The 25,079-nt window shown below is 39.0% G+C and overlaps 1 protein-coding gene across 2 annotated transcripts; it reads right to left on the reverse strand.

The window, feature by feature from the left end:
- Nucleotides 1-4,272: 4,272 nt before the first annotated feature.
- On the reverse strand, nucleotides 4,273-23,846 carry spon2a (spondin 2a, extracellular matrix protein). 2 transcript variants are annotated; one of them, XM_079893104.1, is made up of 6 exons: nucleotides 23,769-23,846; nucleotides 16,836-17,066; nucleotides 14,162-14,382; nucleotides 7,790-7,981; nucleotides 6,458-6,632; nucleotides 4,273-4,627 (listed from the first exon to the last, which is right to left on the reverse strand). In XM_079893104.1, the coding sequence occupies exons 2-6, from the start codon at nucleotides 17,062-17,064 to the stop codon at nucleotides 4,440-4,442; spliced, it is 1,005 nt and encodes a 334-aa protein (XP_079749230.1). In that variant the 5' UTR covers nucleotides 17,065-17,066; nucleotides 23,769-23,846; the 3' UTR covers nucleotides 4,273-4,439. The 2 variants fall into 2 exon arrangements, with proteins under 2 accessions (XP_079749230.1, XP_079749229.1); XM_079893103.1 differs by lacking the exon at nucleotides 23,769-23,846 and adding an exon at nucleotides 21,415-21,516.
- Between the last annotated feature and the right edge of the window lie 1,233 nt (nucleotides 23,847-25,079).

Here is a 25,079-nt window from a genome sequence, read left to right on the forward strand (position 1 = left end):
GCTTAAACCTCACCACAGACGACCTACATTACACAGTATTTTCAAAAGGGTGTTTTTGCAACGAAGGAATCATTTTTGGTTCCCCAAAGAAACTTTCAGTGATCTATTATTTAAAAGAACCTTCTTCTTTTCTTGGTGTAAAGAACATTTTAGAGGAACCTTTTTCCACTATAAAGAATATTTTGTGGAATTGAAAGTTTTCATGGATGTTAAAGGTTCTTCATGGAACCAGAATGCCAATAAAGAACCTTTATTTTTTACGAGTGTATCATGTACACAGCATCTTGACTTTAACTTAAAGTTAAACATGTCATTTCTTACACATTTCTAATGAATCATTTCTAATTATTCATCAATGTTATCCTGTACATGAGCTATATATCCAACATATCTATATAAATGTACTATCTGCAACACATTTATTGCCTGTTCCCCCAGGACATTGCAGACAATTTTTTTTTTTACAAAGCCCGCACTTGTCTGAAAAACAAAATTACATCATTAATTTAATATATATTAAACCAGTGCTGATTGTGAGAGATTTGAGTTTCCCCAGTCTCACTAGCTGCTGCCTAGCTTATTCTTACTCTCCCTTGTCAATCTTCTCATCCCACCTGTTCATGAGTTCCAGGATTCATCATCCCGGGAGAAAACAGATGGCAAGGGCGTGCTACTGATGTGGAGAGAGTCTCAAATCACCAACAACAGAGCACCCTTCTGTTTCTGACACATTAATATGTGGGAACATTCTACATTCAGTCACTCAAACGAGAAAAAAAGGCATATTATTTTTACCTGACCTTTTACAGGCAGTACCAGAAGAACCAATCACTATCTCCTCACAAATAGATGTTACTTGCTTTACAGCAACATAACATAAATGTGATCTAAGTGTTCATTATAAACACTCCACTATCATTCCAGTCCCCAAAAAACCCGAAATCACTGGCCTTAATGACTACAGACCTGTCGCTCTCACATCTGTGGTCATTTGAGAGACTGGCGTTGGACTACCTGAAGGACATCAGTGGATCCTCTAAACAGGTCTGTGAACATGGGACTGCATTATATCCTGCACCATCTTGACAGACCCGCGAGGATCTTATTTGTGGGCTTTAGTTTGGCTTTCAACACCATGAGACCAGATCTTCTATCATACTAGCTGACCCATGCTGTATGTGCCCTCCCTCTGTCAGTGGATCACCAGCTTTCTGACGATAGGCAGCAGCTGTGAGAATGGGGAAACTCACATCCAGGACTCTCACTTCTGAATTAAATTAAATTTAGGAGCCTAGGCATCCCACAGGAAATGATCCCTGGTGTTAGTTGATCCCAACAGGATTTGATCTTTGAAAAGCTGTGGGTACTCAAGTGTTTATTTTGCCAGCAGGGGCCGCAAGAGACCATTCTGGACACTGTTTATGAGTTAGGAAGAAGATTTCAGTCTCGTGGAACTATGACCACTATGAATTTGGGGATAGGTTTGGGACATGGTTGACGTCTAAACTCCTGAGACCTGACAGGAGCATATTAGCTATGGCAGGCAAAGCTCTGTTAACCTGAATAAAGTGTTAAATAAACAATGTTGGCATTTCTTCTTGACATATTTCCTGAATGATGAATTAAAGGGATAGTCATCCAAAAATTCTGTCATTAATTAAGCACCCTCATGTCGTTCCAAACCCAATAGACTTTCGTTCATATTCGGAACACAAATGAAGATCTTTTTGATGAAATCAGAGGTTTCTGTTCCTCCATTGACAGCTATGCAACAACTAGGTCTACTACTTTGAAGCTTCAAAAAGTTCATAAACAGACCGTAAAGCTAATCCATATGAATTGAGCCGTTTATTTCAATTTATTTCAATCACAATTATAAAATTCATGACAACGGGGCTCCTAAATCTAGTTTAATTCACAAGTTCGTGTGACACTGTAAAATCTGTTTTCTCCACTAGATGGTGACATTTCAAAACACAATAACAAGTTCAGCTTCGCTTGCCTTGAAGTTCGAAAGATGGGTAGCTTTCATGCAAGAAAGCGGTCAACAGGAGAATATTACGGCATTATTAGCCTATTTCCCAAATAATTAAATGTTAATAAACAATAATAAATACGAAATCTGATCCACCTGAGTACTGGCCTCTACAGAGGAAGCATATAAAGACATGCGCATCAGCATGTTAGACGCAATGAAATGAACAAATCGACCATCAACTGTAATCGTATTTCTAACTGCAGCTAATGCTTTTCAACGAGTTTATGTTCTTATATACAGCAGCTGATTGTTTATAAATGTGCCATGGGATAATAACCCTTTTATTTTTTTAGTTTTTTGCGACATGCATCACCTGAGAGGAAAATGAAAACAGTGTAGCCTACACACATAATCATGTTATTATGGGTCACACAAACATGTTGGCTATGGATCTATAGATTTCAGACACTGAGTTTGTTGTTGGCCTTTAAGTAGCTATAGAGAAAATGCTCCTATTTGGCATTATTACTCATTACAAATTATATAACCAGCATAACAGAAAAGTTTTTGCTCCCTTTCTGCTGTAATAGCAACACTGTGAGCTCCACAAGTTTGTGCAAATAACAGTAAATAATAATGTCTGTCATCCCTATGTTCACCAAATTTATATGGCACATAGGCTAATGAGCACATGAAAATGGTCCCATGTTTCACTTATAAATGTTTGTAATATTAACTTGGTTAAAATAGGATAAGGGCATGTAGATCTAACAGACATAATACAATACTTGTAAATATACAGATTATGAAAGTTATCTTATTCTACAGTGGAAAAAAAACATAAACTGACATTTATACAGCCTGACAATTTACATTTGATGGTATTTTGTTTATATAAAAGTTTCTTGTTAGATTTTGTTATTAATTGTGTATATTAGGGGTTTATGTTACATATTAATGTTTAAATAATGTTTATTCATTATTTTAGTGTCATGTTTGTTAGCATGATGGTGTTTTGTGAATGTATGACACTGTGTGCATCTTCCATGTATTCAATATATTATCAGTATATACAGGCACAAAACAGGTTTCATTACTTTAGATGGAATATTAACATTATATCAGTTATTGAAATATATAGTTTAACATAAATGTAATGTCAGTGCCATTGAATCTAAAATGTTGCTACCGTTTGTTTACGGTAATGTGCTGACAACCCCAGCTGCTGTTTGTTTTTTACAGTGTGAGAACCTGAAAAAATATATTCCCACAGTCTGTATTTACTTAATATGACATGGGTTATTGTGGGAACATATCAAAGGGGTTTTCTGTTCCCCAGCACTGCCATATGGCTCTCAATAATAGGCCTAGATTGAGGGAACTAGACAAATGGTTGCATAGTAATTGAATCACAAAAGACAAAAGACATAGCTCCTTTATGTTAGAAGTTTATTAAGTTGATAGGGCCCTGGGGAAATGAGTCTTGACCTTTTTTTAATGTACATTAAAATTACTTAATGTACATTAACATATACGGGAACATATAGGGACCTTTTTCACGTTTTCATAAATCTGGGAACATATGATCCTGATTGAGGACTTTTATTACTACTAATTATGTTAATATTATTAAGGAAAATGATTGCAAAATGCTACCACAAAAAAGCAACAAGGAGGAGATGATTTGAGAGAGAATTTCATCGTTTATTATTAGAAGAAACATAAAATACAACATTTACACTACTGGTCAAAAATCTGAAATCATTCAATGATTTTGCAGCTTAAAATAAATGCAGCCTTGGTGAACATAAGAGAGACTTCTTTAAAAATCTTCATGATTCCAAACTTTTGACCGGTAGTGTAAAGAACATCTAAACGGTCCCTTATTTGATAAATGACACATGACAGTTTGTTTTTGTGTGATTCCTCACAAGATAATATTGTAAACTGTATGAATACTGCATTTTGAACATCATTAGGCCTGTATGAGACAGGAGCTGAGGTGTCTTCAAGTGTTATTTTACTACTAATGAACTACCAGTTGACTCCCACAGCATACAATAACTGCACCATCTGTCAAATCACTCAAAACCCAACTAGGCTATACTTCAAAAAGGCTGCTACTGATGTGAGATCGGGAGGAAGGCTTATGTTAATTCATGTAGTTATGTTCAAATCAGTGGTTGGGCAACTGCAAGTCGTCTTTTCCACAAACCTATATTGGCAAAATAATGTGCGATTATGCAAAGATACACTGAGATTACTGCGAGTACAGCACCCGTAATCAAAGTCTCTATTAACAGAATACGAGCCATTCTTTTCCAGTGAGGAGAGGAGCCAATGCAGCTCACTGGACGTCCCAGCCAGGCGGCTCTCCCGTGACTCAGCATTGGCATGAGGTTAAACTCGGCTCTCCGCTTTGGACAGCGTCGAAGTGTCTATGCCAGCGGTGTGACCGGCATCACTGATACGCGAGGCAGTTGTACGGCGTGCACTCCTCTTGTTCCTCCAGCTCGGGACACGCCGTGCCACTGTTGGCGGGTTTCAGCAGGATATATCGGGTGCGATGACGCAGTCCGCCCCGAGAGCACGGCCCCAGACACAGGCCCCAGGACGACCACATCGACACCTCGCAGTCCAGCGGCGTTTCTGAAACACATGCAGGAATCATGAGGATCGCTAGTCTGGAAGCAATCCCTCAGGAGATTATGTTTCTGTGGCTGTTTATGCATGGTCAGATAAAGAAAAACAGGCCACTGGCGTAATCTAGGGCAGTCCGGCTCAGATATCCCAAAATAATTGAAGAAATGTGTATTATAAAGTAGGTCTATGAAGTCCCGATAGCAACATGCAATAGAAAATTGTAATACTAACCCCCGGTTTTACAGACAAGGTTTAAGCCTTAGTCGCAGACTAAAAATCATGTTTGGGCTGTTTTAAAGGGGTGGTATAATGCCCTTTTCACAAGATGTAAAATAAAACTTTGATGTCTCCAGAGTGTGTATGTGAAGTTTTAGCTCAAAATAATTTCAGATATTTTTATATAGCATGTTAAAATTGTCACTTTTTGAGGGTGAGCAAAAACGCACCGTTTTGTGTCTGTCCCTTTAAATGTAAATGAGCTGCTGCTCCCGGCACAGAGGGCGGACCTTTTACCTCATACAGACATGCACTGAAAATTTCAAACACCTTTAGCCTTTTATGTTCAAACCAGAGTCAAACAATGATGGAGAGACTCAAGAAGAAGTAACAACATGTAGAATGCAACAGGACATTTCTGAATGGTTAGTTGATGAATTTATGTAGCTTATGTGTAGTTATCTTCTAGTCATTGGCATATTCTGTCTTGATAATCTATAAATCGTGTTCAGGGGTCGGGGTTTATGTAAATTTTAGGGTTTGTGATGTCACTAACCCGGGAGGAGTGTTGTGTAGTCTCGACCAGCCGTTTGTTGTAGTCCTTAAGAAGCAATTTCTTTAAAAGCAAATATCTCCCTTTGCTTTGAACTTTGAGACACTAACTAAAGTTAAAAAAATGAAATCATAATCAACCACCCCTTTAAGTCAAAGCAACTTGCACTGACATATCTTAAAAATATATATTAGTTCCATAGTTTTGTCTCAAGATGCACACCAGTAATGTGTTTTTCTAAGGCACATTTATAAAAGCAACTTAAATGTCCTAAATGAACTAAGGCCTAATCCTGGCTTAATCTAAGCCCTGTCTGTGAAACCGGGCCTAAATTGCAGATTGCAAATCCAGAGTGCAGAGAAATGGTGTTATTGTCTCTTAAAAGAAAGAACAGATTCTGAACTGCCTGAAACAAGTCGTCAGTAATTCTAGTATTACTTCCTGCTCAAACATAAGTAGGTTTGTAACAGATTTGCATAATGCCAGCCTATGGTCTTCATTGCTTCAATCTACTTTGACCCTCAAACACTGTTGTGGCTGAGGCCTGGAAGAGTTTGGTTTGTGTTGTCGACAAGTCGAGAAGACCCTGTTTTCTGTGCTGCGAAAGCAAATCCACTTTTCATGCACTTCCAAAGGATGAGGACTCTTGAATGGATGCATTAAAACCTGTTCGCGTCACTGTGTATCAAGCGCTGAGGAAGATCCAGAGCTGAAATTCGGATATGCATATGCATTTTTTGGAGACCTCTAAAACAAAATTAGGAACCTTTAAAATAGCATAATAGGGGCACTTTAAAAAAGAAATTGAAACCAGCACATTAGTTGAGTAGTGGAACAACGCAGATGCTAAAAATGTTGTGGAAGCAAATAAAAAGAGTTTACCACATGTGGCGTGCATTAGAGTTCATCAAGTCTAAACTGTTTACTTGGCCTAAGAACACATTAAATCACACACAATGCTGTGGTAAACCAAAACATCTTGATTTACCATCCAAATAAAAAGAAAATCACGTTCAAGAGACGCAGTACTCTGCCATTGCATGTGTGAAATGTATATGCAGATCTACCTGAGAATCGGTGGGGTTTGGTTTCTTCAGGCAGGATGTGATTGGACACCCGGTTCTGTTGACGGACAGGTGAGCGGCTCTGGCGCTTCATCCATATGGTGGCCAGAGGCGGGAGATCTGTTAGCCGAGGGTAATAGAAGGAATTTGCTGGGTGGTTTGGCTTCTGAGAGGTAATCTGCATCAGAATAAAACAACAGACGTATGTTAAAACAGTGATTTATTATTTGAATTAGTCAAAAATATTGCAAATACATTAGAGGCTAAAAGTGACGTTCTTGGCTTTTATTCAAATATTATTAAAAATGTGTTAATGATCTTGTAGCGTGTAAAATAAAATATGTAGCTGTAGTTTGCCTTTTTTTTTTTTTTGCCAAAATGATGATTAACCCTCTGGACCTCTTCCTTTACTTGGCTCCTTCTCGACCAAAAGTGACCGAAGCCTTGAAATGTAATTGAATTTTTTTTTTTTTTTTTTTTTTGAGGGGATTTTATGCAACATTTATAAAAAAAATGTTAAGCTATTTTTCCATTAGAATTATTTATTACATTTTTTTCAATAACTGCAATTTTCACATTAAAATAGAGTGAAAGCCTTTAAAATCCTTTTTTTTAAAAGTGAGAATAGTGTCATCTGGAGTCATTAAAAAATAAAAACTTTCCTATATAAATACTGTATATAGAGAGGGTTTTGGATTCCCATTGTTTTTTGTTTTTTTCAGACATAATTTATTAATTTTATTAGGTTTTGCATTTAGATATATATTTAGACATTTATAAGACTATTTTTTGTCAAGGTTTAGATATTTTTTGTTAGATAAGTGTCAGGTTTTGCATTATGATTACAATCAAACATAAAAAATTTGAAAGAAAGGGAACACATGAAAAGCATTTTTGATCATTAAAATATCTAAAATAAAGATGGATAGTGATAATTCTTCATTGCTGTGCACTTTTTTTCTGCACAGTGGCTGATTTTTAGTACCACCCAAAGATTCTCTGAGTTTCCATATTTTTTCATATTTCCCATTCGTTTCCTAAGTCGGTCATTTTTGACCGTGAAGGAGCTAAGTGTGAATGTTTTTTTTTTTTTTCTGTAACATTTTTTGTGTGTGTGTGTTCACATAACTAATCTGACAAAAGTAACCAAGTGACTGTCACCCCATTCTGAAGAAGCAAAAAAATAAATAAAAATTCCAAACGTAACATTTTTCAAAGAGGTTTAAAGCGTTAATCAAGTTTAGTCGTTTTTTTTTTTTCCTCCACGCATATTTAAAATTTGATTTATTTTAAACCTTTTATATTGTATTAAAATATAAAAATGTAACATCTCACCATGGTGATATTTTCAGGAGGTGTTGTAGGAAAGTTCGGTGAGGAGAAAGTGAAGCCGCTATCTGTGCCGGCATCAAATGGGTGCAAGTCAAAGGTCGCTTCCTGTTTCCACTGCCCACCCTCACACAGGTTCAGGCTGTCAATCCCCACAAACCAGTCTGGACTGGGGATCACTTTCACTATCAGAGACAGCTGTGAGAGAAAACACAAGATCAGTCGCTCTAATGTTGAAGACATCATCAACCCTGATTTACCTTTGGCAATACTTCTGTTTTTCAGCATGCTCTGCTAACATAATTGGCTTCATAAGTCACATCTGAAACTTTTCTTTGTAGCCATTTCCAGTATTTTCCGCTCCTTCCTGTGTATGTTAGGTTAAACCAGCTGGGGTTTTTTTTCTAAATGGTGATGAATGTTTCCTTTTGACTGTGACCTCATTCAGGAGGATCCCTTCGGTCAGAGCAGAATGAGGGAATAGCCACACGAGACAGTCGCACAGAGAGAGACCAGCCATACTGTGACAATGGCTATTTCAGGATGAGCGCAAGCCTAATATAGAGCCAAAGATGATTCATCAGACAAACAATAAAACCTGACAGATCCTGTCTGCTTGAGTTCATTTAAGGTAGCCTATATCAGTCAAACGTCTCTATAAAAGAGAAATCACAAGGTAGATTCATATTTTCTGACCAAAATGTCGCTGTGCAGTTGCTATGTTCAGAGTGATTTTAGTGTGTTGCTATGTGGTTGCTAGGGTGTTGCTAGTGTGTTCTGGGTAGTTGCCTACTAGTGCTAGTCAAAAGGGAATGCTCTTTTTAATACACTCTTAAAAATAAAGTTTCTTTATTGGCATCAATGGTCAATTTCGGGGTAACGCATTACAAGTAATGCAAGTTACGTAATCAGATTACTTTTGTCAAGTTGCATTAGTTTTAAATTTACAACAAAATATCTGAGTTATTTTATAAGTAATGCTAGTTACTTTGTTTTCCCATTAATTGACTGACAGCTCTCCTGTCCCCATGTTGAGAAGAATCACGATTAAGTGCAGAGGCGTTGTGTGCGCTGTGTGTATGCAAGTGTTTCATATATGTGTGCGTGAATGAAGTTTGATTTAAGCCCTAGACAGTGCCTCATATCTAAATGTGAACATGCATTTACTCATCTCACTTGCACAAAATGAATAAAAAACATTACCGCCATTTACCGTGACTATGTTAAAGAATACAAATATACTTTATGTATTTAATCTCACTTTATTAACCAATGCATCAATGCTGCTAACCTTCGATGATCCAATTCAATCATAAGCAGTTGCGCCCTCTACTGTACAGGCATGAATTTGTATTTCCTTCAGCCTGAGGCTTATTCATTTCACTTTTGGTGAAAGGGCCTTTACATTTGCCAAAAATAGAACTTTTTCGTTATTAAAAAACAAACAAGCAAGCCCTGCGCAGGTGAGAAAAAGTAACACAAAAGTAATGCAACACATTACTTTCCATAAGAAGTAACTAAGTAACTCAATTAGTTACTTTTTTAGGGAGTAACACAATATTGTAATGCATTACTTTTAAAAGTAACTTTCCCCAGCACTGTCGATGGTTTCAGTGAAGAATCTTTAACATCCACGGAATCTTTCCATTCCACAAAAGGTTCTTTAGAGTGGAAAAAGGTTCGTTAGATTATTAAAATGTTCGACACACTAAGAAAAATAAGGTTCTTTGGGAAACCTAAAATGGTATTTCTATGGCAGGGTGAAAATTCCCTTTGCTACCTTCAGATTGTAGCTAAAACACATATATTTTATTATTTTTTATTTATTTATTTATTTTTTTTGGAAAGCAATTGAGATTAAATAGCAAAAGGAGATTTTATTGAATGTCCTGCTTCTTAGATTTGTCTCGAGAAAATGAAACCCTATAATCTCACGTCTCTCCTCTAGAGTTTTAGAAGAGAAATCAAAAATGCCTCAAACTGCTCAGAATTGCTGATATGTAACAACAACAAAAATCTAAAGATATGCACACAAAAAACGCACGCATCTACAGTTTTATTGTTCTATAATCTCTGTGTAAACTATTTTTATGGAATTCTAAGCAAGTCATTTGAGGCAAAGTTGATACTTAAAGCATAATTTAAAATTAAAGTGATATGAATTTTGATATCAATGAATTAAAATGCTAAATTCACCAAGACATGTTGTTCAGCTAGGAAACTGGCATATTATTTATTTTAACTTGTCAAAAAGGTTGAGAATCGCTGGATTCTCTTGCACTTTGGAAGCACAACCTTTTCCCCTCGGACACAAACTTAAGCAACACTGCATTCGAACTGGATCTCACTTTTTATAGTACGCACTTTAGTACGAATCACTTACAATCCATCATTCCCAAAGCAAACATTAAAAGCAGGACCGATATAGTTGGCATTTTGCATCCATATTTGGGCCACAATTTTGGTACCTTGCGACAACATCCAGTCTACGGCTGACTTTTCTCCGGGCTGGATTTACTCTGGTCTCTCCCTCACATCTCTTCTCATTCTGTGGCTTTTCCAGGAATACCTCCTGCTATATCAATTTCTCTGGCGTGAGAAGCGAGCGGTGCCTCATCCCTCTTCTGTCTGTTCTGACCCCAAGCTAATAGAGCTCAATCTCCCTTCAGGGCACAAAGTCACACTAACACATAATTGCCAAACCAATGCCCTGATTTGCCAGAACAGAGTGTCAGGAAAAATAATACACAACTCATCTATTCCTCTGTCTGTCTGCATGTGCTGCTGGAACGCGCTGTGGTTTCTTGCATGGCTCGCACTTTGTAGAAATACACACTGTCTGGATCCTATTAAATGCAAAAAGAACCTTTAGTAATTCTGGACAGCATTTGGCTGTTTTTGATTACCTTATTTTCCTGTTGATTTGAGGTTGTTGGTCATGCACGTGCGGGAAGCTGAAATCGGACACTGCAGTCTTTTTTGGAGATCTTAAATAATTAAACACTGCTCAATGACGGCTGCAGCATAAATGTGTATTTGTAGTTTCTCAGAAAATGATACAGAAAGATGAAGACCGCATACAGAGGTAAGAAGGCATCAAGGTATGTCTGAATCCAATTTTGATTTTAATAAGAGAAGAGTTACATTATTTAGAGTTACATTAAGAGTTATTTATTTTATTTTTTTTAAATATATGACAATTAATATTAATTGTAGGATAATTATTGTTCAGTCTAACAATCAACGTATGAGGACAATATTTTATACTTTTTAAATATTTTAAAAAGAGGGAAGAACAAACCACTAAACTTATAGGAATTTATCTGACAAATTATTTGGCAAAAATGGCAAACTACAGCTACAGGTTTTATTATACTATCAAAAAAAGGCGTAAAAGAACTAAAAGCTCAGCAAAAAAACAACACTCACTACAACATAACCAGTTATCAATATTTTCATTGGTTCTCTCTTGTTTTTGCATTTATTTGTAAGACAGACTGGCCAAAAAAATTATGTCTGCACAATTTAGCATGTTTCATTGCGTTATCATAAATAAACCAATTGACTACACAATATGCAAACACATTTTTAATAATATTTGAATAAAGAGTGAACATGTCAATTAAACTAGGCTGGACATCACTTTTTTTGCCACTGTTTTATATACTTAAAATTATGTTTAATGGATGATCTACCATGTAGTTATGGTTTAAATAAAATAATAAATGAACAAATATTTTTTAAATGCCAATTTTAAATTGCATGTCAAAAATGCATTTGCTTCCGATGTTTCTTGGGTTCCTTTAATGTACGTTTCTGGGATTATTCAGTCTGATCACTAAGAAAAATAATACGTCAGATCTACAAGCCGTGTGATTTGAGATATCATTCATTTCTGTAGCACAAATGTTCAGGACAAATCACTAGCTGAAGTTTAATACTATTAAATATGCTTAATATTAAGATGTAACCAATCAGTTCATCAATAATAAGTGAACAGACACTCACAGCTCTCTCTCACACACACACACACACACGTCACAGTCTCACCCCAAGGCCACATTCATTCTCTCAGTCGTACTTTACTGCCCTGCGGATCTAAAAACAGCAGCGCCACAGCAGACATCCCGCCATGCTGTGGTTAAATGCCAGCAGGACTGAATGCCAAATGCATCAGAGGGTAGTTGGCGTTTTTTATAAGTCTACCTTGTATTCCAGACTTTGGCAATAAAGATATGTAGGTCACCAGCAGCACCAGCGCTGCCTTTAGACCCTATAACCAACTGACTCCTGGCTAAGGAAAATAAATATTCCAGAAAGTGAGAAGGAAAGGATCCAGCCTCTCTCTATCTGCAGATCTGGTGGGTTCAGGAAACCCAGCACAGGAGCCGGAAGGGAGGGAGTGAGTGAGGCTTGTGGTCTGGAGGTCCTGGGACTCTGGATGTGGTTTTGGAGACTTGCGCTCTGGTGAAGTCTGTCTTTGTGCAATATAGAACTGAATTGTGTCATTAAAGTCTGATCTAAAAACTGAATGACGTATGCAGGACTTCTCCAATCATTTAGTCTTCTTAAACCCACTCCTGCAAGCTCATGTTCATGCCTCCACAAATGATGCATAGAACCAAGTATGCACGGCCTACATTTTTTATTTTTTGATAATCCATTATGGATGTGTCACAATATGGAGACGCAACCACAAATCGCTCTGAATGAATAAATAATGGTGTTGATCAGAAGACTACCTAAAAAGCACACTAAGATATCACTGTTTTGTCAGGTCAACATTAAGTGTAACTGAAACATGAATTTACATTTGAAAAAACAGTGATGACTTTGCCTCCTCATTTTAGCGACTGCGTAGTGCAATGTCTGAAACTAAATAGTCAAAAATGTTGGAATGAGAAAAACTGGCAGGGGCGGATCTGAGAAAAAGCATTGCCACCACATCTGCCACCCCAGATTTATCCCATTAAAAATATGGGTAGTGTTTCATGTGCCACTTTTCAGTAGCGGCGCTTCAATGTGATGGCATATAAAAAAAAATTGTGGAAAATGTATTTTTTGTCTTCGCGGGCTGGACACTTCATTAACAGACGACTCTTATGAACTGAGTCAGAAACACACAGCACAACCAGTGAAACCCAATTCACAAACAAATGGACTGTTTTTCCCAGTTGTTTATGAATCGAAAAATTCAAGAAATCTGAGAAATGTAATCCCTTCCCATTCACAATGTTTCACATTGTTTAAGTTGACCTGTGTCGTGTACCGTTTTCGGGTGGTTTGAGACTTAAAAGAGTAAAATTTAAAATAGTTTGAAGGTGTAGACAGACGATGGATGGATGGATGTGTGGATGGATGGATGGATGGATGGATGGGTGGATGGATGGATGGATGGATGGATGGGTGGATGGATGGATGTGTGGATGGATGTGTGGATGGATGGATGGATGGATGTGTGGATGGATGGATGTGTGGATGGATGGATGGATGGATGTGTGGATGGATGGATGGATGGATGGATGGATGGATGGATGTGTGGATGGATGGATGGATGGATGTGTGGATGGATGGATGTGTGGATGGATGGATGGATGGATGGATGGATGGATGTGTGGATGGATGGATGTGTGGATGGATGTGTGGATGGATGTGTGGATGGATGGATGGATGTGTGGATGGATGGATGGATGTGTGGATGGATGGATGGATGTGTGGATGGATGGATGGATGTGTGGATGGATGGATGTGTGGATGGATGGATGGATATATCACAGACTCATGTTTGTAGTTTAACTTTATGCACTAAAACTTGTGATTAATATATTATTCAAGAAGCCTATGGTATATTAATAAAACCAATCTTCTCTGTGTAGTGTTGACAGACCTACATTTAGAATCTGTTGATGTGTTAGAGTGGATATTGATATTTTCTTATTTTTTTCGAATTATTTTCAAACAGTATAGATGATTAATTTGTGGTAATGTAAAAGTTTTGAATTTTCAGGGCACAATTATTTATGCCAAGCCATAAATCCACGAGAATGATGCATAGATGCTTGCTTTGGTGTTGTCACATGCCAACGCCTTGCTACAACGCCTGTTCTAGATCCACCCCTGAATGTCCCTTTCTACAAGCCATCCTGGTGATCATTATTTCCAAAGATCTGTTTTCATTTCAATTCCAATGAGGCAGATTTACCTACTTTTCTACTGGGAAAATCATACAATCCTTATTAAAATAGATACAGTGTTATTCTATCACCTAAGCTCTTTCAGTAATTCATGAACTGAGTAATTCTTTTCTGTTTTTAGGTACAAAAAAAAATGTAGGAACACAACAATGATCCATTTTGTGTAGTGATATGGTCATCTCACCAGCGGATTCCTGGGCGTCAGAAGTATTTCAGTGGAGCTGTGGCCGATGCCAGAGGGAATCCCAGCTGTGCGGTACATGGACCCCACCGATCGCCCCTTCCTCGCCTCCTTCGCATCCTTCACCAGATCCACCGTGAGCCCCTGCTCAGCAAAGCTCTTCAAGCCATCGCTCGCCGGCGCCCCCTCCTGCCACAGCCGGTACTGCTCATTATGGGTCACGGCTGCACAGATTCACAGGTAAAAGAATAAATGGTAAACTCAGAGGAAGCATATTTCAATTGCTCATGTGCTCAGGCCTCGTGATTCCTCGGACAGGTTCTGTCGTGGCCTGTTGAACATTACTAACACTCCATGAATTTTTATTGCTCATCAGATTTCAAAAAACACAAATACAGTTCTGCCACTTTCTGTGTGTGCCTAACACACCTCGAGCTGTTTAAAATAAAGCCATGCAAAAGCCCCAATGCCAAGAGAATAAACACCTAAAAACAAACCCTTCAGTGAGAAAAGCCAGACCTACTATGAGTTTAGTGTGCACCTAAAGTGCAGGGGTGACCGAGACTGTTTTGTAATATATTAAAGTAGATTTTCATGCCCTGAAGATAATATCAGTGTTTGCAATGCGGAAAAAGGTTAAGGTTTTGAGTAAATTAATCACTTTGACATTGTCATGTAGTTCATTGAACTCAAAAATCACTATGCACTATACAGTGGTTAAATGTGTGCAAAGAAGAAAGACCAATCACAGTTCAGTATGCAAACAGACATAAAGACCAATCACAAACTGGTATGCAAATACCACAACACGGTCTTCACTCACTGTCACATGGCATTTTAATGTCAAAGGGAGCTTTACAAACTTTAAGTTTATACAAATATTGCACACCTGAGTCGTAAGACGATAAAAACTGTGAAGCAGCACATTTTCAGGTTCCTTTTACTTTGCATGCAGATTTCTGTGATTCATAGCAAAAACTGTCCATAATTTATGCACGTCCAGATTTTGCAACATTTTTTTCCAATAATGTAGTCCTAAACCTATCCCTACCCCTAAACCTTATCCTACAGATGTGTATAGTGTATCCCTAAAATCAGAGGGAAATTATAAGATTTGAATAGTGAATAACATAATGAATAACACTCATGTAGAAGCACCTAACCCCTGATTGTAAGCCTAAACCTGTCAAACTGTAAACTCAAATCTGATTGGTTGATTGGAATGTTGGAATATTGTTCCAGGATCAACAAAGATGTTGATCCAGGAACATGTTGCACTTGGTGAAATCAGGTTGTGCGACTACATATTCAAGCACGTTATATGAACTTCTTTTTTAGAGCTTAACAGACGTGGTCTTTAAAAAATATTTGATGAATTGCTTCTGTTCCCTTTTTGTAAGGCACTTTGGATAAAAGCATAAATGTAAACGTGGTCACTGTAAACTGCCTCAGTAAGAGCTGCACAGAAAAAAAATCTACTTTTGTGTTTTACAGGAAAAAGGCTTTTTTTACAACAGGTTTAGTACGACATAATCATGAGTAAATACAGACCATCATTTATGGGTGAACTATTTCTCCAAACACAAACCGTGCCTAGTTTGATAATTCACCTATTAGCTTCTTGATATCACAATAGAGGTTTTGAAAGAGGAAGGAGCTAAGATGATGTTTCTGAAATGATTTCAGCCTCTCTTTAACGTCCCAGTGTGTTCTTCATAGCTACAAACCATTTTGGTCTGGCAGACTCTGAGCTGGGAGCGAGAGAGCAGGAGACTGAGAGAAAAAGATACAAGTGAGAATGACAGGAAGGCAGGGAGCACGTTTGGCACGCTGACACGTCTAGTCTCTCCATGCTACACGTCTGGCTCACATGTGGACAGAAAAACTGAAGAGACCTGACCTCACTCAGCTAAAGCACAAATCACAACCGTCTCCCATGCTTTTTGTCTCATCCCTCAAATTGTCTCATCCAAGGAGTTCATCCAAACATCCATTGTACGGCACAAACTTGTGATTAGATACAAAAATGTGCGGTTTCTGAACATAATTGTAATACAACAGTGATAAATGGATAAAGAGAGAGCCATAAAGGCATCCAGAAGGCAGCAGAAACCGCATAGAGATCATCCCAGCGCTCCAAAGCCACAGCCTGAACTTTCAGGATCTCGGGGTTTCGAATGTTTTGGCTGAGGCGTCCACGTCTGCTGCTAGTCTCGGCTGGTATACCAGTGACACCCAGAAAACGCCTTTGCAGTGGCCAAGTCAATGGGCATTGCAGGCCGCATGCGTTGTGTATTTATGGAAGGAGCGTAAAAGAAAAGGGCGAACCTGCAGGGCAGCCTGTGTCATCTGGCAACGGTTATTACTCTTCAACCTCTCTCTCGTTCTGCTTTCCTCATTAGACTGCCCCGCTCACGTGGTGTGGCAGGGAGTGTGTATGTTTGAGGGGTCGACGGGGCAAATTGCAGGGTTAAGAGGCCAGCTGTGAGAACTTGGAGTCCTGACATATGGTGAGGTGAGGAAGTTTGAACAGCCTCATCCCTAACAGAACGTGGAGCCATCGCTGGCGGTCGACCTCAGAGAATGACACGTTCCACATCTAGAAACCTACGTCAGAATCGTCAACCAAACACCTCATCTCTCACAAAGCTCACACTCTCACTTTCCGGAGTCTTACCCATGAGCTTGGACCACTGAGCAGGTGGTCGGAACAGGGGATACTGTTTGGGGAAGGTCTGTGGACTCCAGTGGCCGGTGAACACCAGGATGTAAGGGGCGGGTCCTCGAGCGCTGCACTCGGTCCCGTTGCTCAGGTTCATTGGGGCCGCGCAGGACAGCGTAAACCTGAGAAGAACGACGAGGAGATGCTGCAGCCAACCAGGAACAAAGATCTCTGATGACATCATCTCTGTCAGGAAAAAAAGAGCAGGAAAAGTCATTAGCCAAGTACAATGCACTTCTTCTGAAGAAAAGTTTTTTTACTCCGTTTTATGGTTAACAGCAACAAAAAGGCCATGTCGAAATCGAATAAATTTGAGTTTTTCATGCTACACTAATTCTGATCCACTCATGCAGCAAATATATATTGCAATAGGAAATTACATAACTTTGGTTCCTGACACCTTAATCCTCTGTCGAGGAAGCATCTGAGATTTGCAGCTTGCTCCGGATTCAAAGACACCAACCGTCTTATAATACAAAGTTACGCTGCTTTAGAGAAACCCTTATGCGAGACTGGTCTTCTGAAATTTCTGAACACGAAATATCTGTCATCATTTACTCTAAACCTGTTCGACTGAACATTCTTCTGAGGAACTGAAGTCCTGAGCACGAATTTGCGATGTCATTGGCATTAAAGCTGGTGTGACTGGTCTTGACATGGCATTTTTGTGCACCTATTCTGCTTTTTTAACCTTTCCTTTAGTATCTAATATTGCTGTTTATGTGCATGTAAACAATCTGTAAAATTACAAAGCACAAAGTCCACACCAAAGAGAGTAAATCTCTCCAACAGAACACACTTGCCTGAAACGACTCGTTTGTAGTTTAGCCATTATTTCTGTGACTTAGCTATATCACCATGCAAATACATTTGCATAATGTTGCCTACTGTCTGCATTGGCTGCTTCAAAGAACAGTTGGGTAGGTGATTTCACCATGTCGAGGAGATGCTGTTTTTTCTACTACAAGGGCACGTGTACATTTCTGAAACACACTTTGACCAATCAGAGCAGACTGGAAAGGCGGGCTTTTAACCCTTAAACGCATACCTCGGGTCTGATCCGGGATGTCATTCACTACCCTCCTCATCATTCCTTTTTTAAAGTTAGACATCAACCTTCTTAGTATTCCTCAATTAATTCATTCTAAACAATATAACAAGAAAAAAAAGTAAAAAAATGTATAGGGTTGTTAATGACCCGAGGTGTGTAACAGTGTAAGTGTATTTTTTCTGCACAACAATAATTGAATCTTTGATGACTGAATAAGTGCAATGTCTGATACACAATGATGAAGAGATGTTTCACTCAAAGTTGCCGCAGGCAGAAAACAAAAGAATAGGAAGTATCATCAGCAAAACTTGAAATGGCTCAGGGATTTACTACAGAGCAAGTACTGAACGCAATCAAATATTAGTGTCACTGTCACTTGATGGTGGATCTGTCAGCTATCAAAATATTGATTTTGAATATGTTGAAAATTAAGAATATGTTTGAGATGGCGAATATGAGCCAGATGCTGAACGTACTGGAAAAAGAGCTCTGACGAGGTGTGAGACAAATAATGTGTTTTCAAATCAAGCAAATGTTTTCTAGCAGACCCTAAAATATAATTATAAACGTGTAAATGTGCATAATACGGGCACTTTAATATTAATGAATATGCATGAGATTTAACAGTTGGTTTTTGTCTATTTTGAAGCTTGACAGCGCCTTCCCCTTTCATATTCAGTGAAAAGGAGCACGGTGAACATTCAAAATATTTCATTTTGTGTTTCAAGAAAGACTTTGAAACAACATATGGGTGAGTAAATTTTGCTTTAAATAAAACATAATTAACAGCTGTTCACACAGGCATGTGTGATGAACTCAACCAACCCCCTCTTCTCACAACAACCCTAGGCTTGCTGTTTATTCCTGACTAAATTAAAATAACACAACAGCAATGGCTTGTGTGACTGATTTATTTTCATCCCATTTATCCTGTGATTGAGTGTATTACGCAAGACCAGCTTAGACCCCGGCAGAAGGTTTAGAGGATGACTGCATGAGATACTGGGATCTGCACTGTCTGCCACTGTCTTTTAATAAAGAGGCGAAGCGACAAAGGGCACAAGTTCATCACTGCAGGCTCAGACTATTGCTCTGGCCCCGTCCGCTGGATCCCCATAGTTTATAATGAGCCGCGATCAGATGACAAACCCTCAGATCAAAGACACAGGCTCACAGCGTCCTCGCTTCTGGTATTTTTATGCTCGCCTGTTAAAATTTTAAGTCATTAATGTAGGTTTAGGTTGGACCTGTAGTTCACATATACATATATATATATTTTGAGAGGATGACTGATGTTATTGAAGAAAAACAGCGGACAGGTTTATAATAGTGCTCATAATGAACAGATATATTAAGATCCATGAGGAGAGAGGTCTTGAGTCACCAGAAATGACCTCATGTCTAATGGACATAGTTCTGGAGTGAGAGAGCAGCTAAACGCTCCTTGTTTTAAAGCCGACTAGACCGCAGGTTCAATGGGACATGGATAAAATCTTACGAGTGAGGACTGAGCGTGCACTCCTTTGTGGTTTCCTTTCTTTTTCTTCAGAACTCAGAGTCTCTTTCTCCAATGTTTGACAGATCAGGTTTCGGCATCTTTTGGAAAGTCTGAAATGTCACGGCGCTTTCACACATGTAGACTTTTCCAACTGCATTTTTCCAATTTAGAGGTGAACCGTGTGTGAACAGAAATGCCGGCAAATCAGCCACAGCAATCTGGCCGCTTGAGAAGTTGTAACATTGCTGGAAAAATTCGAAATTGATGCACAAATTTAAAGAGCTCTGACACAAGAAATCTGCCCTTCGATTCTTTCACAATACTTAATAATAATAGCATCTAATCATGATATTAGAATGATTTCTGAAGGATCATGTGACACTAAAGACTGGAGTATTGATGCTGAAATGTCAGCTTTACCATCACAGGAAAAAATTACACTTTACTATATATTCACATAGAAATTTTTAACATTTTAAAGTGTAATCATTTTTTGTTGTACTTTTAATCAAATGCAGCCTTGGTGAGCAGAAGAGACTTCTTTTAAAAACATAAAAAATCACAATGATCCAAAACGTTTGACTGGTAGTGTATATCAGTAGGTTTTTGGGGAGTTACACCACATGACATTTACAGCCTGAACTAATCATTCCATGTCATAAAAAGGTCAAATTATCTGATATTTAAAGAGACTTATCGACCTTGTCTCACAGTTATGAGGGTCTGTGGGGGGTCGTCTCTATGACATCATTTTCTCTCTTTTTTTCATGCATATTGGTTGCACCACATGAAAATCATGGTTATCTACATTTTGGAAAGAAAACCGGACAAGCATTGAAACAAGAGCTTCTTTTCGTCTGTGTAGATGAATAAATTAGTCAACAGACCTTGGAACAGATTTCTGGCGTAGCTGTTTGAAAGACATTTCCAATTCCACCAAATAACATCACAGAATTTAACTGCATTTTAGTGCTGATGTGTAAACGGGAACAATAAAATCTGTTGAAAGTGTGAAAAGCAGATGTGGCATTTGCCAGGGGAAAATAATCCAGCCGTTTTACTGCAATGTAACTGGTTTCATGTGTGAAAGTAAGGGACTATAACCTACAAGCATCAGGCACACATGCTGATATTGCTCAGTAATGTTTGTCCTCAAAACAAACAGATCTGTTTGTTCATGTGAGACGGAGACATTGTCTTGAAACAATGCCTTGTCTATCTAGTGCAGTCAGCATTCCCAAAAACCATCCGCTGGCTATTAAAACAGTATAAACATTTTGATCTCCCATCTGCAGTGACATTTTGCATGCGTACAAATGCAAAGTCCCATTTTGTCCACTTTATCTCTTTCTCTGGGGATTGGGCTGTGACATTAAATTACACATGTAACAAAATTCAGGCGTGTTTAGTGGGTTGGGATGCACTTGCCAGTGGTTGCAGATGCTGCGTGACACTGACCTAAAGCAAACCTCCCTCTGTTTGCCGTGTCAAAAGACGCACGTATTCTCAAACACAGAGACGCAGCAAACCTCTGCTCTCAGCACGAACCAGACACAATAAAACCAGGGGAGACGGAAAAGAGCCAAAGAAAAGAGCTTGCGGCTTTTCGACACTTAAGCTTAAACTTACAGGGAGAGCAATCATGAAGCCGCAGTGCGCTTGCACTGCAAGCAGGAGTCGCATGCAAATGCAAAACCTTCAGAGTAAGAAATGAATGAGAAGAGGGGGAAAATAACAGTTAAATGACTGTCAAGAGCAGCACATGTGTTAAAACACTTAAGGACTGCAGCGTTGTTCCTCAAAGAGACGTCAAACCTGCAGAAGAGGAGTGTGGGAAGGTTGCGGTATATAGAGGCACAGCAGGAGAGTTGAGAAGCAGAAAAGCAACCCTTGGCTTAACCTTTGCCACAGCAGCCGGCTTGAGCGCAGGACACACACACACACACACACACTCACACACATGCTAGTGAATGGCTCACTCTTACCTGGCTGTGATGGTAGACAGCAGGACAGGGTTTGTGGAGATGTGCACTACGGATCAAGATACCTCACTTTCATGCTCTCTTTCCCCTCCTCTTTCTCCTCCCATTCTTCTCCCCCACCTCTCCATGTATGGGTACACACACACACACACACACACACACACACACACTTTCTCTCTCTTGTAACAGTCTTGCTCTTTTTTCCTCTCCTCTCCGTTTATCTCTTTTTCTTCTCCTGTGAGATCACAGAAGGTCCCCTGTGTAACGCCCAAGTTGATGTGACTGACTTCTTAAGTAAGCACTCATCAGCTTTGGATTCCTGTTTGTATCTGGGAATTTCAGTGATGTTTTGCTTAAAGAATTTCATGTGAAAATACTTAACTTTGTATTACAACTGCGTCATTTGTAGGTTGCTTCTCCTGGAAAGTGTAAACCTTTCTCACTGGCTCTATCAAAACATTGCTCGGTTTGTTTGTGCAACCAGCCTGACAACCGCTCAGCCAATGGTGTGATTTTGGGGGCGGGGCTCTCTGTTTGTTTCACCTATATTGTAGAGGAAGGGGAGTGTTTGGAAAACCTGTTTGAAAACAGTCATCGGGTGCTTCTGAATAGGCTTACTTCTCTACTAACAGACGAATAGTAGTCGAAAAAACAGCTGTGAGAAAAGTAGAATTCAGAGTATTAGTGAAATTGGAGGCAAAAAGTACACAGTTGACCAACTATTTGACCTGACATGACATATTACTCTCCCATGAGGTCACAGGAGAGGAGTTGTAAATGGCAGTGAAGCAACACAAATGATACTATGACAAATATTAGTACATCCAGATTGCATTCTACTGCATATACAGAACATAATTTTTTAACGACCAGGAAATAAGTAATTTTTTAAGAAAGTATACCTACTTCCATTTTCAGACGCAGCCATATTTTAACTTTCCGTTTCAAACTGCGTTAAAATGAAAGCTTCAGAGCTTTACACACTGTAGAAATAAATTATTCATATTTGATGTTTTTTTTATTATTATCTCATTAAATAAAAATGGGAGTTGTCGCTTTGGTAAACTCCTAAAAGTAACAAAAAAATTAACGTTTTAGCTGACATATGGTTTTAAAATTTATACAGCAGTCTTTCTTTTCATTGAATACAAAAATTGATGACTCATCTTGCTCTCAGGGGTGTAACCAAATTTTTGTACAATGTTCTCTAAAATAAGAAGGTCCCTCCCTCTAATACCACTTTCTGCTGACAAGAAATGGCAAGTGACAAATCATGAAATCTGTTTTCTAACAGGTTTCCTAAACACTCCTCCATCTGGCATTGGCCAGACAAACAGAAAGCTCCGCCCCCAAACTCACACCATTGGTTGAGCAATTATTGCTGTGTTGGGCTTCTCAAACAAACAGAACAACAGCACCACAGAGTGTTTACACTTATCAGGGGAATCCATGGAAACATGACACGCTTACGGTTGACTGTATATTAATGTATTTCTTTGGCTTACAGTGGATCGAACAAGAAGCCTGAAAATACAAAGTCTTATCCTATTACACACAGAAATGACTTGCCAACACAATGCCAGAGCGTTGCTATGCAGTTGCTAAAGTGTTTGGAGTGGGTTTGTTTTAGTATGTTACTATGTTTCCAAAAGGAACTCGAGTCTCTTCAGGTCAACATCCAATTGCTTTGAAAATAGTCCAGATTTTCTCTGTGAGCCACATGATACACCATGACATGTTACACCATGACATTCAATACCTAGGGTTAGAGATTTGAGCAAAAGTAATAGATTTGGTTGCTTAAGTAATTCTGCACTGATATGGCTGATCTACAGCAGAGCACTTGCACTAGAGGTTTTAGCATGCACATCCAGAATTTGCCAAATGTGTCTTAACCATATCCCTACCCCTAAACCTAAAACTATCCATAAGTTATCCTTAAAATCAGAGGGAAATGATAGGTGAATAACACTGATGTAGAAGCACCTAACCCTGGTTGTAAGCCTAAACTTCACACAAACTTTAAACTCAACTGATTGGTTGATTGGAATGTTGTTCCAGCATTAACAAAGATGTTGATCCAAGAACTCGTGCACTCGTGCACACAGGAAGATTGGTTTTAATAATAACACACTCAGACGTGAATGACATCTGGGAATTTTCTGGTTAGAAAGCAGCCGGTCCCTGTGGGAGCTCACGTCAGTCCAACATAAGACACATTTGCCCATCAAGAAAAGACACCAGCAGAAAAGCTGAAAAAGCCAAGTAGATTTTACTAGGCTCCATAAATCAAGACTGGCATTTACAGGAAAAGTCCAATGTAAAAGCATCTATTCATCAAATTTGGTAATGCTTACCGTGTCAGGCGAAGGTAGTCATCACTTCATCAGAGGCCAGACTGAATGGTGATTGGTTTGCATTGACGCAGATGGGATTGGACACCGCAAATGAAGTGATCGGGTTGAGTGTTATGAACACTCTGAGTACACTGACCCTAACATGACCCTCTCCTGGACAAAAGCCCTTGATAAATCTGCCAATGGGCAAGCAAGAGGGATGAGGGGAGCTGATGAGACCAAGAATGTACAAGAAACAGGAGTATATTTGCATGGAGCATTTCATATTTGGCAATATTTCACTTGTACACTAAAACCAAATACTTCACTAAGATTTCAAACTCTGTAGGTTTTTATTTATTAACTTGTTTTCTCAGTTTAAATAACTGTGGTTGCAAAAACAGCCAATTTAAAGTTTTGTAATCCAAAAACTTTGATTGATTTTGGGGCATTTTGGGTAAAGAGTGACATGAGGTCATGAGCTCATGCTCAGTTGTCCAAGGACAATAAAACAAATTTAGCATTCAAAAATGTCATTTCTGCTCAGTATTTCAAGTGTGGCTGTCTATTCCTTTAACAGCTCACTTTTTCCTGTCATTTAACCTCCGACAACTTGTCAGTGACGTCATTCTGTGGGATTAAGTGGCGATGCATTGAAGCCACGTCAAATAAACTGCCAATGTCCAGCAAGACAAACCTGTAGAAAAAAAAAAACATTTACATGGGGTCAGAGTGCTGGATAAACAGTCATTCTCTGCTGACTGACTCCCATAAACAGTGGAATCTAGTTTTACGTCTTGTCTGAGGAAAACCATTTTAGACATAATACATGGTCACCTTCTTGTCTGGAGTTGCAGCGTAGACGTATGCAGTGGTGGCCTCTGATGCGTTTCACCCATAGGTTTCACCCCGCGGGCCTCGCAACAGAGGGGTCCTCGCTTGCGATCGAAAAAGAGCCCCGCCCCCGCCATCATGCCACGCGCACACCTGGGTCTGAAATCAACAGGGGCTTGGTGCTTAAAGGGTAACTAAACCCTAAACCAACTTTTTTTAGTTAATGATCTGTAAGAATGGGGCTTTATTAGTGCTGCTCATTGATTCGAGCAACTTTTTTGACATTTGGGTATAAAGTGTTTTAATTCTACAATATATGGTGTAAAAACGTCTGAGTGCTGCCCTCTTCAGGTTGAACGGTGGCTACTGCAGTTGAATTTTCCTATTGGATGTTTGCGGTGGTACGTGACGCAAGCGGTGGCACGTGACGTAAGCAGGTTCCAGTTTACCACGCCCTTGGTACGAGCTACCACGCCCTTGGCCGTATAAAAACCATCT

Source organism: Squalius cephalus (assembly GCF_949319135.1).
Source record: "Squalius cephalus genome assembly, chromosome: 14".
NCBI classification, from domain to species: domain Eukaryota; kingdom Metazoa; phylum Chordata; class Actinopteri; order Cypriniformes; family Leuciscidae; genus Squalius; species Squalius cephalus.

Bases quoted from the DNA above. Each gene is read 5' to 3' on its own strand.
- spon2a (XM_079893104.1), bottom strand. From the start codon at position 17,064: ATGATGTCATCAGAGATCTTTGTTCCTGGTTGGCTGCAGCATCTCCTC. The intron at 14,383-16,835 runs GTAAGACTCCGG...GAATCTGTGCAG, and splicing joins TCAGTGGTCCAAGCTCATGG to CCGTGACCCATAATGAGCAG. The intron at 4,628-6,457 runs GTAGATCTGCAT...CATGTGTTTCAG, and splicing joins CAAACCCCACCGATTCTCAG to AAACGCCGCTGGACTGCGAG.